The sequence below is a fragment of the Mytilus californianus genome, unplaced genomic scaffold (assembly GCF_021869535.1).
Source record: "Mytilus californianus isolate M0D057914Y unplaced genomic scaffold, xbMytCali1.0.p SCAF_2, whole genome shotgun sequence".
NCBI classification, from domain to species: Eukaryota; Metazoa; Mollusca; class Bivalvia; order Mytilida; family Mytilidae; genus Mytilus; species Mytilus californianus.
The window spans coordinates 15,020,633-15,038,365 of NW_026262668.1; the positions used below are offsets into that span (position 1 = coordinate 15,020,633).

General features: G+C 32.6%; 1 protein-coding gene across 1 annotated transcript; it reads left to right on the forward strand.

Moving 5' to 3' along the window:
* Positions 1–214: 214 nt before the first annotated feature.
* LOC127729317 (cell adhesion molecule 2-like) lies at positions 215–11,870 on the forward strand. The gene is made up of 8 exons (XM_052237075.1): positions 215–370; positions 2,990–3,058; positions 3,616–3,897; positions 6,559–6,870; positions 7,600–7,878; positions 9,001–9,125; positions 10,056–10,192; positions 11,129–11,870. The coding sequence occupies exons 2-8, from the start codon at positions 3,004–3,006 to the stop codon at positions 11,508–11,510; spliced, it is 1,572 nt and encodes a 523-aa protein (XP_052093035.1). The 5' UTR covers positions 215–370; positions 2,990–3,003; the 3' UTR covers positions 11,511–11,870.
* The last annotated feature ends 5,863 nt before the right edge of the window (positions 11,871–17,733 follow it).

Here is a 17,733-nt window from a genome sequence, read left to right on the forward strand (position 1 = left end):
TTTCTATAATTTTATTTCACAACATATGCCGTGACGTTCTCACTTTTCAGCAAACCCTTTGTGTCGTTGTTAAACTCTGTCCTATTACCAATACACAGTCACATTTTTTGATTTTACGTTGATAAAACATTAAGTCGATAACCCACACAATATTAAGTTGTGAGGTCGTCAATTAGATATAATTTAAATAAACCCATTCATAAAATACTTCGATAATTTTAGAACATGCAATTATGGGAGTGGCCAGCTGATGTTTTTCTTTGGCGTTACAGATAGACAAAAGAAGAATAAACCGGTTAAAGCCTACCTGCTTATAAGCGGGAAAAAATATAACTACCTGAATTTTATGACAGCAGGATCGGACCGGAAGGTAAGGATTGTAGTATTCGTTCAGATCAGTTGGAAAAAAGGCCTGTTTTTTTAATTCAGAACCATTAACCTGGTTTTAAACATTTTTATGGTTAACAGTTTTTTGACGGGTCGGTCTTAACCATGCGGTTATATGGTTAAAGAACATTTCAACCGAGATCAAAACCATGTTTTAGATATTTTCATAACTTTATAGCTTAAACATTTTTCTTCAACCGTTGCGTTTTTTCTTCTCCCTTTTAACATGTTTATGGTTTAAACTTTAACGTGTTTCAGGTTGTTTTTAACCAGTAACTAGTTTGAGTTTGAAAAAACAGGCCTTAAATTGTTCTTCTGTTTTCAATCATTTAAAATGTTGTTTTTTTTTGCATTATAAATAATGTTTGTGATATTGCATTTATAAAACATAATTTCTAAACAATCCAGTTAGAATTAACACGTTATGTTGTTAATTGAGATTATCTTTATTAGCGAATTTATTACTCTTGGAAATTTGAAAATAAATAGAATGGAATACAACTTGAAAAAAACCTAATATTTTACTAAAATTTAAATTTTTGATAGCCATTCACATCACCTTTGCGCAATTTTTTATCGGCATAGCCTCATTAATCGACCTTAAATCGAACACACCCTTCTACATTTATGAATATATATAACAGGTGTTACACTGTTATATTGCAAAAAAAGTTTGGCCAAAAATATCTGAGACAAAAATATTCGATAAAAATAAGAGAAAATAAAAATAATGTAAAAATAAGGAAATGTGGCATAATTGCAAATGAGACAACTATCAACCTAAGACCTAAGCAAATACACCGTAGACTAGTATCATCTATAACCTTTGTGCATGTAAATAAATCAGAAATCATGCACCCTGTTCATCTAGACTTTTCCCGTCAGACAGTAAGAGGTCAGCTACATGAAACTGTATTTTGACAATTGTGTCTTTAGTCTTTGTTAGTTTGTAATTTTTTTTTAACTATCTGATCTGATCCCATCTGATTTTTACAATTCGTATTATGTTGCGTTGTTTTTTTTTTCTCTGGTTTTATGACATTTCAGCAAATTATTTTTTTAGCAATTTAAAGGGAACTTATTCAAAACAAATGTTATCTCTCTTTTCCTGGCAATACATTTTTTCTTAAAAAATGAGAATCAGGGTAAAATATTATAGAATTTTATCGCACATAATTGTCCGTTAAAGACTTGCTCTGTTACTAGTATTTCAATCTCATATATTGAGTAAAGGATTGTTTCTGCCTTAAACCTTCAAGAAATATTCAAAATGGAAAATTGCATAGAAAACCCCCAAGTTGCAACATCACACGTTTACTATCAAATTATGTTTTAACAAACTGTAGGTTGCATTATAATTGGGTAAATAATGACCGGACACAGGTGACACAGGTGACACAGGTCATTATGTTATGCCCAGAAATCTTTTCATTAAAAGTTGGTATCGTCCAGGTTGTTTCTTCAATAGAATGACCTATCGTTCTGAAAGGAAAAAAAACTCCATATAGGTATACTAGATTAATTATTTTCTACTTGTATCATTAAAAATACATTGATGTAGCTAACTGCCTGTTAGTAAGTACCTCCTCGATAAAAATGGAAGGAAGAGAAAAATAGTTTTCTTCTATTAGTTTTTGACATGCTGTATTGTATGAATGTTATAATAATTAATGCTATTTTCTTGTGAGTTTGATGATAATCCAGAATTTTGGATTGTTGATCAATACTATCTTTACTTTGGCCTTTTTATAACTATCTATAAACGGCATGCATTGGTATTACTCATTGTTGAAGGTATCACAGTGACCAGGAATAGTTCACATCTTTGTTTTTTAGTCTATGGAATGTTGTCTCATTGGCGATCATACAACCGTGGTATCAGTGATAATAATTGTTCTGTTCAATGTATTGTTGTTTTTATAATTTCGTTCCATTTTGCAAACACTTGTATTATAATTGTTGTATTTGATGATAGTCAAATGTCTGGACTTTATTTCAATAAAATTACTTACTTACTTACTTACTTACAACATCTTCTTTTTATGGTGTATAAATACGCATACTTGTCCGGGTGGAATCTGTCAAATTCAACAGATGTTGTGTTCTCCAAAAAAACACACATCTCGGGTTGCATAATTGTCTTTTCTTTTCAACATTCTTCAAACTGGTTAATGATAAAATTAAATACCGAATATCACATCGTCTACAACTAAAACCTCTTATCTGCCAAGTCACGATATATTTAAATTCTGCAACGTTTCAAGGAAATCGGGTTTACCAGAAACTCGTAGTTTTCTTTGAAATTCAAAAGGCGTGAAATTCCTATTATATGTGTTTTATACCTGTTTATTGTTCGTGTTTTTTTTTTAAATTATGATGCGCTTTCAAAGAAATATTTTCAAGCATTCAATTTGCTCCAACATCTTCTGTTGTTTCAAACTTTTTTTCATACACAATATTGAATGATATAACAGTATCATCAACCATTATAGAAAAGAAACACTAAGGGAATTCATAAAATCACTGTTGCAGGACAATTTTGTTTAATTTCTTCAATTTTTTCTTCACAATATTAAATTAGTTGATTTTGTATATTTTTCAGAAGACAAGTTCATCATGGGTATCAAATACATTGCTTTCGCTTTGCTGATAGTCCCTGTGTTGACACAAGGTAAGACCGACTTTAATCCACAATTCGGGATATTTATTTATGTTACTAAAGTGAGAAAATTACATCTTTAGAATCAAAAATCCTTGTTAGCACAAAGGATAAAACTTTCATTTAACTTCAAACTGAAATGTCGTAATGTTGAACTTTTAACTTAAGAAAAAACATAGTTTTCCTGGTGGTTGTGGAGAAAATTGGCAATTAGTATTGTCAACAGGTTTATAACACAGGTCAATATACAGTTATCTTGTTTAAATAAGTTGCTGACATTTGAATAAAAGGTCACGTGAGGTGTGAAATGAGAACAAAAACTACCAACATACATAGCCAAAACGTTGGTTTAAGGTCCCACTTAGTATAAACGTTTATGTCGACTTAGCACTCTACATGTTGTGTCAATACATAAGACCAGATATTACCTCTCCTATAGCTTCTTTGACACCTAATTAATATATGAATAAGGATTCATCTTGGCAACCATCCATCTACAGATTTGTTACTATTTTGTAACGAAATTTTGTTCTCATGCACAGTAAATGAAACTTTTTTGTCTATTTCAGTGCCACCTGGTCCGCCAGTCATCACTGGACCACAGATTATTATAAATGGTGATGCAGTTACCTTGACCTGCACTGTGAGTGGCGGTTCACCAACACCAACGGTCAAATGGTTAAGAGACAACACTGTAATTGATGACACGTATACTATTACTGGAAATCAAGTAGTTAACACGTATTCGTTTACAGCTTCTAGTCGGGAACATTTGGAAGTGTTCGAATGTCAGTCTGAAAATGGTGTTTTACAGAATCCTCTATCTAGAACTAAATTCGTCGAGGTTTATAGTAAGTATAAATATTGAGTTGCATCGGAACGCGATGTGAACAAACGGTTCGTGCTGGAAAATGTACGGAATCATAAATATATATTCTCGAAATACAACTAAGTCATGTACAAGATACAAGGGATATTTTATTTACTGAGCATAATAATCATCGTTATTACAAAACAATATACAGTATAATATTTTGAATTGTAAACATGTTGACAGTTTGTATCAAATTTTGAAACATTCTGTAGCCATGATGCACATTCTCTCATTGGTGGAACTATAACTTTTTCACGTAATTCATCAAAAGTACTGACATAGGCTTCAAATATCAAGCGCAAAGACCTCTCCTGACATTTTTCTGATTTATAAGTCGCTGTGTTATGTTTGTTGCGAAAATTCCACGCCAAAAGACAAAATTTAAGGTTAAATAAATGTTTGAAAAAATAGTTAATGTATTTAACTTTGTAAGATTGCCTGGCACCAATGCGCTTTTAAGCATTGAGTTGTTGAGAAGCTTTCAACAAATATTATCAAAGTGGTAAGTGAAATTAAGTTTATAATCAATATCAATGCCTTAAAAATTGACCATCTCATCACAGGATGTTTATGTTGGTTCAATATCAAAATTCGGTGTCTTTTCAAATGTTTATTTCCAACTGCGATCGCTTGAAATTTATCAGGATTAGCCTGTAAAAATTAAATTTAAACACATTTATTAAAACTGAACTTTTTTTAAAGTATATATATGTATATAGTAACGTTCCGAAATCATCATTATCATAAGACAGGATATTATCTTCAACAGTTATAAAGCGTACCATCGTCAATTAAATAACACATGTCGTTCTTAAAAATATTAAATAATAATGGTCTGAGGATTTGTCCTTAAGGGACACCTTTCTGGATTTCTCTCCAGATGCTTTTTACTCCCCGAAGTTGATTTGTTGCCTACGACCTGTAAGATCATACTGAAGTAATTTTACTGATTTAGGTCAAAGACAATAGGCGGATAATTTACTTTAAAAAATGTCATGTGGTAGACAGTCGAAAGATAAATAAGTATTAATGCCACATACAGATTTTTATCCAGAGCTGTTTTCCAGTCTTCAAGGTGTATTAGCAAAGGTGTCTGACAACCATGACCGTTCCTAAATCCACAAAAAATTTGTAAGGGTTCCGCGGAACCCGGTGTCTCGCCTACTTCTGCTGTTAATCACAGGCTCAACAAAAATGAGGAAAAAAATTAATAAAAATATTCCTCTCTATACTATCTTTTGATTGTAAGTAGCTTCTGTCCAAGTTTGGTAAAAATCCAGGATAGTTTATGAATTTAATAAATGTTTTAAAATAAAAACTTAAACTGCAGACTGTTATGTAATGTTAACTGGAAGAAAAACTAAGTCCATTTATAAGTAAAATACGGAAAAAATGGAACAAAATTTTAACAAAATTTCCTTTTAGATACTAGCTTTTAATCATAAACAAGCTTCTGTCTAAGTTTGGTACAAATCCAGGATAGTTAAGAAAGTTGTTAAAATTTTAAAAACTTTAACCACAGAGTGAATGTAATGTTAACTGGCAGAAAAACTAAGTCCATTTATAAGTAAAATACGGAAAAAATGGAATTCTTTTTTTACAAAATTTACTTCTGGATACTATCTTATGATCACAAACAAGCTTCTTTCCAAGTTTGGTACAAATCCAGGATAGTTTAAGAAAGTTATTAAAATTTAAAAAACTTTAACCACAAAGTGAATGTAATGTTTCCTGGCAGAAAAACTAAGTCCATTTATAACTAAAATACGGAAAAAATGGAATTTTTTTTTTTACAAAATTTACTTCTGGATACTATCTTATGATCACAAACAAGCTTCTTTCCAAGTTTGGTACAAATCCAGGATAGTTTAAGAAAGTTATTAAAATTTCAAAAACTTTAACCACAGAGTGAATGTAATGTTTCCTGGCAAAAAACTAAGTCCATTTATAAGTAAAATACGGTAAAAATGGAATTTTTTTTTACAAAATTTACTTTTGAATATTATCTTATGATCATAAACAAGCTTCTGTCCAAGTTTGGTAGAAATCCAGGGTAGTTTAAGAAAGTTATTAAAATTTCAAAAACTTTAACCACAGAGTGAATATTTGTGGACGCCGCCGCCGCCGCCGACGACGACGACGACGCCGCCGACGGAATGTAGGATCGCTATGTCTCGCTATTTCGACAAAAGTCGAAGGCTCGACAAAAAGCATGAAATATATGAACAAAAAATTCAGTCAACTGGTCAGACATAACCATGCCTGTAATAATTATTATGAAGTTGATAATTCTTTGTATATGGCGTTACACCTGAGCTTATTTTTATTCTTCTTTGAATTTCACTTGACTCAGTTGTGTTAGATAGGGTAATTGATATCTTAAAAAAGAGTACCTGTGGCTTTGTCATTTGCAACATTTACAAAAAAGTGTTGACTTCGTGTAGATTTGTTTGAAAGAAATTGTTTTAGTGTACTATACAATTGTGTAGATTTCTGTCCTCCTGCACATCTTTCTTGAAAAGTATATATTAACAGATTTTCTCTTTAGAAAAACATAATGTTCCAATTCAAACATGTTTTCTGGAACACCTAATACAAAGGGTCAAGGTACACACACATTTTATCGTTTTGTCTACAGGGTCACCAAACCAACCAACCCTGACAGGACCAACGTCGGTAGCTCCAGGAACAACAACAACTTGGACCTGTAGATCGACAGGAGCCTACCCAATACAGACAATGACAATGAGAATTGGAAATTCACAGTTCAGCAGCAATCAGTTCAGAACAAACACACAATTTATAGCCAGTGAAGAATCATATACTGTAGTCGGCACTCTGACCTATGCACCAACACTAGCCAATAATGGACAGACACTTTTCTGTGATGTTAGGCATACAGACACGTTAACCACTCCACAAACAGTCAGTTTGCCATTAACCGTTATATGTAAGTTTAACATAGTAAATAACTTTAGGTAACATAAATTATTTTAATATTTATAGCATTGTAATTCTTAACGACACTCATTTATCAATTTAAAAGTATTTTACTATTGTATTATGTCTTTCATGTCTGTCAGTTATATGAATGCGGTATGCTGCTTCATTTATTAAAAAGTCATGGTCACTGAGGAGAGTGAATTCAACAACTGCATGATATTTACATATATAAATCCATGTCTTGTATTTTATTATTTTTTATGATATATTATGTAATATGTTATTTTTGTTAATTTTCATGTTTGCCATCAACCCCATTGAGGTAAATCGTGCATTATTTCAAAAAACTATAAACATGTATAGATGATGTTGATTTATATTTAATGAGAACACAAACAGCATAGTACATAAGACATTATTTCAGACCAAAAACAATAACTTAAAGTTACCGTTCCAGAACACAATTACATAAAATGTATATACTACGTGTGCATGTACATTTAAAATTAGCCATTACGCAGATTATGTGTAAAAGATATTTTATGCTGAGAATTCTCTTATTGTCTAAGCTTAGCATAGATTTTGGAACGTTTTACTAAAATGCACTATCGTTTATTTGAACCCACTTGATTTTTCCTTTTCTTGTGTAAAACTTAGTGATTTGCATTACACTGAAATACACTGTAAAGAGAATACAATTTCAAAGTACACTAATAATTACATCTATATATTGTAGCCCCACTTTCGGTGACAGCCCCGAACACATTTTACAATCCAGCCGAGACTGAAACGATCAGCCTGATTTGCATTGTCACTGCTGGAAATCCTACTCAGATTAGATGGTACAAAAACAGTCAGCTTTTAATAGTAACTGGTAGATTCTCTGGGGGAACCGTCTCCGGTCCAGCATTGACTATTACAGGTGTCGTTATGAGTGATGCTGGTACTTATATATGTGAAGCTACAGATGGTGGCGCTACAGTAAGAACCAACAACATCCAGTTGTCTCCAATAGGTATGTTTTATTTGTTTGTGATTTTCTCCTCTCCGATCTGTATAGATATTTCAACCCAGTATATTGTTTTTTTCCCTATCTCCAGTGAATGCTTGGAAAAGTTGTCATTTCTACTTCGTGAATATTATGTTTTGACACAGAATTATTTTTTCGTCGTTTTATCGATCTCCGAAAAGGTATTCAGCGGACATTTTTCAAGGTTCCAGACCTGCAAATCATTACTCTTTTTTATTATTTGGTGCTCCATTTTCGCCATTATTCTTAATCTTAAAATTACCCTTCAAGAAAAAAAGTTCAGTGTTGCATTTATTGATGTTAACATGCATCAGAATTTTCAGTAAAATGATGAAATATGTGTAATGCTTTCATACAATAAGCAAATGTGAATTTTAATGACAAAATTTTGTCTCGGTATCTTGTTTAAATACTGCAAAAAGGTGAACTTCATGCTTAGTTTCTAAATGCATACAAAATTAATGTTTATAATTATGTTGCCAAATCCGTTTAATTTGAAATTTCGTTGTGCTGGGATCCTAAACAGGACTCTAACGTGACATTGACACATAGACTCGTGTTCGGATCCCTTTACAGAATAGTTAGAATAGTTATATAGTTTATTATGTTAAAATGTGTCCTACGAGTGCTTTCATTTTACAATGTATATCACTTCTAATATTTTGGAGTATATTTTTAGAACCACACGAGTTTAATTAACATTAGTGCTTATTACAAACTATTGCTCATTAGTTGTTAGCTTTGCAGAATTGATGTGTTAATTCTGCTATTATTGGTTTGCTAGTCCTGTGCATTTGATAATAAAGTGTCTTCTTGCATGTTTGTCTGATGTTATTTGTTATGTTTGAACTTTTAGCATGTCGGTTTTAAAAGCTCCGAAAGAGCTTATATTTTACTGCATTTGTATGCCTTTTACCGACTTTATTTTAAATAAATTTTATTTGATTTATTTGAATTGCACCCAAAGATCCTTGGGTAATGATTTAATTCATATAAATGTACTCGTATTATTGGAAAAATGTGTAAGCGCAGAAATGGGGTAAGCTTTTCTTGAAAAAACGAATAGCAAGTTGGCTTATAATTTTTGTTTATTTCATTTTTTATTAGAACGATCTGTATCTGAGTTCGAAATTATTACGTCTATCCTCAATGGTTACAACAAACTTGTCAGACCCATCGATCCTGTAAACAACGTAACACACTCTCTGATTCCAAAAGAAACCATCGAATTTGTAAGTATAGTACACTACACAAGTGTTTATGACATTTAAAAAGTAGTAGGAAAACGACATAAGATAGAATACAATTGGGCTTCGTTTGGGCTCTTTAATGCTTTATTGGTCGGGTTGTTGTCTCTTTGACACATTCCCCGTTTCCATTCTCAATTCTAAGTTCTGATTTCAAATTTTTCGAATTTCACATTCAAACTTACATGTGTTTTTTTGTCAACTTTTCTCCGATCTCCTTTGATTAATGTCTACCGATTGTACTTCATACACGACAATTTTCCAATGTGCTTTAGAGTTTCATATTTGGTTACGTTTCTTCGATTTTTATCTATCTAGCAATACTAAAGGGTTTAATCCAATTTGCTCCCATCTTTTGTTTACCCTTGAAACTGATTTTACTGGAGAATACTTATTGATTTATAAAAAAATGGCGCCAATTTCAAGCACACTTATAATACTAGTACGCAAAAAACCACACATCTTTGTGTCGCACGAACGCACATATAAAAGTTCGACTGAAATTTGAAAGGAATGGACTATTATTATCACAAATTGGCAAGAAATAAACCAACAGGTTGTAATTCCGTATGCTTTTTAATGATAGATTTTCTCTCTTTGTTTTTTAGAAAAAAAATATTTTGTTTGGAAAAATAATATAAACATCGGAAACACATTTTAGAAACGCTGAAAATTCGTGATTTTTCATTAGAATTATTTTCATTGTCATTTCTGTAAAATGTTATATAATATAATCATTGTTAGTGTCCTTAACAAAAACGATTTTATGTATCATATTTCTGTTAAAAAAGACTTCACAATTTTGAAGATGTTAATTTTATAAATACAATGGTGATAATTATGAAAAGTTTTTAATATACAGTCAGACACTATTTTTTATGTATTATTACATGATTAATATACTTTAAAAACCAGGATCCCAAGACATTGCGTTTTGAAGCCATGCAGTGCATTTCATGGAACGACCCACGACTTTCATGGCCAAGAGGACAACCAAGAGTTAGCTTACCTTCATCTGTGATCTGGTTACCAGATATTGTTATGTTAGGACAGTAAGTATTAGTAGGTTAATACCAGATATTGTTATGTTAGGACAGTAAGTATTAGTTAGTACAAGCTACTGTAATGTTAGGACAGTAATTATTAGTTAGTACCAGATATTCTTATGTTAGGACAGTAAGTATTAATAGGTTAAGTACCAGATACTGTTATGTTAGGACAGTAATTATTAGTTCTTTTAAGGTTTATGTGGAGCAGGATCTTCTTACCGTTCCGGAGCACATGAGATCATCCTCTGTGTTAGGTGTGGTTCGTGTTGCTCAATCTGTAGCTGAGTTAAATAGATTTATGTTTGTCTTTTAATCTCTTTATGCCCCCGCCGCTAGACAAAGGGGGCATTAAGTGTTACTTTTGTCCGTCCGTCCGTCGCGTACGTCCTGTTCTCTAACTTTAATTTGCCTCAACCAAATGTTATTAAACTTGTACACAATGCTAACTACCACAAAAACACAGATCAAGTTCGAAATTTGGTGGCGTCACTTTTACCATTCATGAGTTATGCCCACCTTTTTTTAACATAAAATTTGATGAATTTTTCGTTTCCGTTCTCTAACTTTTGTTTGCTTCAACCAAAATGTTATGAAACTTGTATACAATGCTTATATTCACAAAACGGTCTTAACTACGTGAATCCTGCATCTGTATGTGGAAGTTGACTTGTGCATATTTACAAGCGGGGGCATCTGCGGCCCATAGACACATTCTCCATTTATTTTTTACATGTCGTTGTCATGAGATTGGTTATTTATTGAAATCATAGCTTAGATATAGCTTATAAGTTCAGGAGAATATTTGGCAAATATAAGTAGGTACAAGATCAAGCTCATTGTATATTATTGTGTAGCCTCCACATTTTTTTAGCACACTTTAATGAGTGTGTCTATCTTGATGTTCAGTTTTAACGCTGATATATATTATTTTCGTTGCAGGGAAGTTATGCACGATTTTGAGGCCAAGGCGATAGTTATGAAAAACGGAGACGTGACGTATTGTCCACAGGGTGTAATTAGGTCCACAAATTGTGAGGAAAAGTCGGGTTCAGTTTGGGAATGCAACTTCAAATTCCTATCATGGTCCTACGACAAAGTTATGTTGGACATTCACTTCCCATCAGTCCTAACTAGACCGTCCATCGATATGTCTATCTACTATGAACATGATGACTATGAAATCGTTAGTCAGTGTCCAGTACGACGTGAGATGAGCTATCCCTGTAGAGTTGGTACCTACCCTGAACTGACATACACATTTGTTATCAGACGTCGTAGATCCTACTGCAGAAACCTCAACGCAAGCCCAACTTGTAATTAAAATAAGTTTAAGTAATACTATGATTGCAGCGAACGGTCGGCCATCTTTATCAACAAGACTTGTGTTGATCATTGTCCTCTCCAATGAAAAATAGACAATTTTAGTATAAGCTAGGCATTGATATAGGTTAGAAATTTGCAGTTAGAAGTATTAATATTTTTCGTTTGCAAATGTGATAAATTAGTTCATAGTGCTGCAATTAGTAAACTGTCAGAATATATTATTATCTAGTTATTATATAAGTACGTTCCTATAAAAGGAATTATAGTTAATATTTGTTGTAAAGTGTATAATTATATATATATATATATATATATACTTGCTAAAAATTAATACTCAATATTAAACATAAATAATGTTGTTTTTTTTGTATATGTGCCCATAACTCTGTCCTCTTATTCCTAAAACTAAGACACTGTGCCATTGTGTACAACATACCAAGTTTACTTAGTCAATTTAGAAAGGGATATTGTTTTGATGCACTTTAGACAACAATAAGATACCAGTAAAGGAGAGGCTACTCATCAAAGCAAATATGATGTTTGCTACGTTTAAAATGTAAAATACTCTTCTTTATAAAATCTTATTGCAAATACATTCCATTTACATAAGGGCATTTTCGTTTTGAATTTTTGATTGATTGATTGTAGTTTGTTTAACGTCCAGTTGTGAGTTTTGGGCAGACAGGGTGTTGTGAATACTTGTTTGTTGATACGGAAGTCCATTGTTCATTGGGAGAACTATTTTATAAACATTAAAATAAACATGTATTTTTAAATGATGTTCGTTTGCTCCGTGCACATACCCTTTTCATAGTCTAAAGAGCATGTATAGTTGTATGGAAGCTTAAATGGGTCAAAAGTTTATAATTCATATTGATATATTTAAGTCAAAATCTATACAACATTTCTACAAGTTAACTTAAATGTGAGTTCCTGTTGAGTTAATATCTCTCTAAATATCAACAAATCAACCTAATTTTGTTTACATGTCGAGTGAACAAAGTATACATTAAATATCATTGGTAAAACATGACTTCAGCTATGTGGAGTATATGGTTTGTATTCATCTTGTTTACTTTTAAATGTCATTTTGACGACACAACTTCTCAACAAGTGGACAAGTAACAACTCATCGTATCGTGTTGTTTAAAATATATATACTTATTCTAAGTCAGATTGTCTAAAAATAACAGCATACTAGCATATATGATGAAAATTTGACTATAAATTCCAAAGACGAGCCATACAGTCTAAAGTTACAGTGCTTCTATAGATCTTTGCTAGGCTAGTGGAAAGGGTACAATGCTTCGGACAATGTCTTTAAAGGTGTGTTTATCCTTTTCTCAGTACTAAATGTCGAATTAGGATCGTGTGAAAGTTAAAATACATGTTGCCATATTTGACTATGAAACTGAAAAGGAGTTGACGGTAAAATATGCAGTCAATGGTATTGCAATGTTTTAATAGTACGAACAACTAATATCCAAATCCTGCAAAAGCTCCTTAGGATATACCATGGGTTGTAAAAAGTAAAAAACAATAATACCGAACTCCAAGAAAAAATCTAAATGGAAACTCCTTAATTAAATGGCAAAATAATAAAAAGCTCAAACACATCATACGAATGGAAAGCAACTGTCATATTCCTGATTGGGTACAGGCATTTTTTTGTGTGTACAAAATGGCGGAATAAACCTGGTTTTGAAGCTAGCTAAACCTCTCACTTGGATAACAGTCGCATAACTTTCCATTATATATGTAACAGGGTTAAATTTTGATTGTAATTTGTGCACTTTGATATCTGTAGTTGGTCAGTTTTCTGTAGTCTAGAACTTATATAAACACAAAAAGATGTGGTATGATTGCCACTGAGACAACTCTCCATTCAAGACACAGGCACTTGTCTCAGAATTTTTTTTTCCTATAAACCTTAACATTAAGGTATATAGGAAAAAATATTTTCTGAGAAAGTGCCTGTGATTCAAGACCCAAAGCAGTGAACATAAACAATTATAGGTCACAGTGCGGCCTTCAATGTGAAGCCTTGACTCGCACCACAATGTAAGCTATAGATGGCCTAAAAAATTACTAATGTGAAACAATTCAGACAGGACAAATTGACGGCCAGATTTATATATAAAAACAATAAACGAAGAACAAATAGTACACTCAGTAACAAGCGGCAACCACTTAAATTACAGGCTCCTGACTTGGGACAGGTACATATAGTATATATGCAGCGAGGTTAAACGTATTTGCTGACATATGCAGCGAGGTTAAACGTATTTGCTGGATCCAAACCCTCCCCCTAACCTGGGACAGTGGTGTTACAGCACAACAGAATAACAAACATTTAAAACTCTTTTGAAATGGGTTTAACTCATCAGACCTTTACCTTGTAACATAAAGTAACTAACCAATGAATACACAGGTAAGATAACACAATTAATCATAAAGGACATCACGAAGAAAATGATAAGGAATTAATAGTATCATCGGACAATTAAAACATAGACTTAACATCAATCAATATACATCCAAAGGAGTTAGATTATAGACGTCATAACAGCATGAAAAGACATGACATTGTACAATGCCAAAATAAAAGTAAGACAGGTTGTAGGACCGTATGGGTTCATAGTACTATAAATATATATATCTATAGCTATGTTTAAGTATAAATAGAACAAATTTTTAAATAGGCCTGTCTGTGTAATTATACATCCCAAAAAAGTTCATTAACAAAAAAAATATATCTAGTAGTGTTTTAATTTATTGATAACAAAATCGATATTAGTACCGATAAAAACAATGTTCAAAGATTTTATTACGATATTAATATGATAACCTTTAAGAATGAGTTTATGCAAAGGGTCAATAAGTTTATTACGGTCGTTTATAAATTTTCGTGCTCTAAAAACAATATTACCGTAAAAAGTAGGATGCGAAATCCCGTTTTTGATAAGTTTTCTACAGGTAAAGCCGAATTGTCTAACCAAATTTTTATATCAATGAAAGAATTTTGTGAATGATTTAAACAATTTGTGGTAACGAAACCCTTGACTCAAATTTACTAGTGATGCACTGATTACGTTCGTTGAAATCTATTACCTCACTACAGACACGGGCATAGCGAACGATTTGGGATATATAAACACCGTAAGATGGAGCCAACGGAGCATTGCCATCAAGAAAAGGAAAATTAACAATAGGGAATGAAAAATCGTCTCTTTTGTCGTAAATTTTAGTGTAAAGTTTACCTTGAGAAATAGAAATATCTAAATCTACGAATGAACAACTACTGCTGTTGACATTAGATTTATTTAAAGTAAGTTCCAGTATTTTTGGAAAATTCTTGATTATCAAACGAAAAAATATCATCAAGATAACGGTAAATGTTTCTATTAAATGTAATATGTACATATTACAAGGTTTGTATTAGCATATAGTGATTCAACGTGCTGTTGCCAGATTACAGATATCTAAATATAATGTATATGACTAGCTATGTATTTTTTTACAGGTAACATTCCTTGTGATGAATATCTGTCTTGCTTGGGGTATGCCCGGACCCTATGAGAAAAAATCTTTTAAAGGTCATCTTTTGTAAAACTATTTAGCCAGCTGGAACCAAACTCGGTAAATCCTTGGTTTGTCCCCTTTATTAAATGTGTCTGACATGTCCTATTTATCCAAGATGACCTCCAGAGTAGGACATAGTTTAACATTAAGCCACATGGGAAACATGCTGATGGTCATCTTTCTCACACTATTTTTCAAACTTGAACCAAACTTTGTAAAAAAAGTTCTTGGGTTGTTCCCTTTTGAAAGGTGTCTGACATGTCCGACCTTCATCCACGATGATCACAAGAACATGATATGTATTTAAATTTTGGCGATTTTTTTTATCAAATAAAACTAAACTTTACATGAATGATGTATGGAATGTCCTTTTCAAAGATTGCTCATTGTGTTCCAATCCGACAGAAAACATTGCCGTCAGCATAGAACATAGATTAATATTGAAACCTAAAAAATATGTAAATGGCCATCTTTTTTGAACCAAACTTTGTTGAAATAGTCCTAAGCTGGTCCTCTTTTCAAAATTTGACTGACATGTCCTACCTTCAACTAATATGGCCACCAGCGCAGGACATAGTTTATAAACATTGCACCCGATTGGAAAAAAATATTAATGATAATTTAAGTTCACCTGACCCAAAAGATAAGCCATCCGTCCGTTAACTTTTCACATTTTGATCAACTATGAAATGACTGAAGCAAATTGAACCAAACTTTATATTGTATAGAAGGTCTTTTTCAAAGATTGCTCATTTTGTTCCGTCAAGCAAAGAACATAGCCGCCAGCACAAACACAGTTCAACATTTGACCCTATGGGGAAAACATGTAAATAGTATTCTTTTCTAAAACTTTTTGGCCAAATAGTCCTTGGATGGTCGCCTGTATAAAATGTGCCATCGCAGGACATAGTTTAACAGTGGATCCTATGGGAAACATGTTAATGATAATTTATTTCAGAAACTGTTTTACCAATTCGAACCAAACTAGATACAAATAGTTCTTCGGTAGTCCCCTATACAAATTGTGTCTGACATGTCCAACCTTTGTCAAAGATGGCCACCAGTGCAGCTAGGATGTGTTTTAACATTGGACCATATGGAAAACATATTTTGATCAACTGCTCTTAAACTCTGAGGCAAATTGAACCAAACTTTACAGGAATAATGCATGGAAGATCCTGTACAAAATGCTCATTTTTTCCGATCTGCCCATAAAACATGACCGCCACCACAGAACATAGTTTAACACTGGACCCTATAGGCAAAACATGCTAATTAGGACAACAAACATGGCGGAGTAATTTTTTTTTTTCTGATTATATATCTGAACGCAGACAAGTCCTGAGTAATACCTTAATCATTTGTGTAGGTTTATCTTCCTATGGAAGTTTGCTTCAGAAGCATTTTGTCCAAGTGAGCGATAGAAGCTCAGCCATCTGAGCCTCTACTTATTTTTCAAGTGTCCTACTAATAAATGTAAAATTATGCATCAAAATATTGCCACGTCAATAATGATGAATGTCGACAAAGTCAAACAGCAAAAATGGAAAACGTGTACAAAACCCAACCAACTAAGAAAACGAAAATCAAGTAGTATAACTATAAATATTAAACTTGATTTTCGTTTGTCTTCGTTTGAATCTATGCAGTATATGGCTCCATCTATTAAAAAATGTAATTGATACTGAGGAAGGTGGACTCCCTGACTGAATAAGTTTCACATTATAATGTACTTATGTACTGTATTTCTTCATGTTGTTACTAAATAGATGTGTTTTGCTTAATTTTTAATGTTAAACGTGCTTTCAGTCCTTTGGGGCATAATTGTGCATTTGCGAATAAAGTAATAAATGTTAATTAAAAGCTTGAGGTAAGGCCCATAACCAAAAGATGGTTCTATTTGCACAAGATAATGAAACAAGACAGCAAAGCTTGTTTGTCTGTAATCCCGACAGCTGATTTTTACACCAAGCAAAGAACTGTACAGATTTTGTAATGTTAATATTACATATATACATTTTTGTACATAATTGTCAAAACCATTAATCATGCGTACAATGTATGTAAAGCAACCGACAGTCCTGTGAAATGGTGTCCATCTAATATGGCGATGTTATACCGAAGTAAGCAAAGCCAAGGCTATGTTGTGATGGGGGTATCCGTCAGTAATATGCCTTTGTGGCGCTCGACTTATTGTGTTGTAAAAGGTGGGCGGGTGGTCGAGCGGCCATATATATCGCTTTGTTTGAGCGAGACTGAAAAAAAAATACTGACGGTTTACTTCAACAATATCTAGCTCAAGTTCGAATTTGAAAAAAAGTTTTGGTACCTTACATGTACATTATTGAAGGTCATTGACAATTTAATTTAAAAAAAAATGTTTATTTGGCCAAGTTGAATGTAGCCTGCTGGCGTCTAGTTGTTATTGTACCATAAGAACAAATTTTGCGAACATTTGATTTTTTCTAAATGACACAAGTGGTAAGCTGCGAAACACGGTAAGGTCTGAACCGGCCTGGAACTAGATACGTTTGTCCACAGTCATTGGATGTACAAAGCATCTTATAAACGTTAACATCTACATAATATCTATTTATATGGTTCCGAAATGTATGAATTGGGGACCACCATAGAAAAAC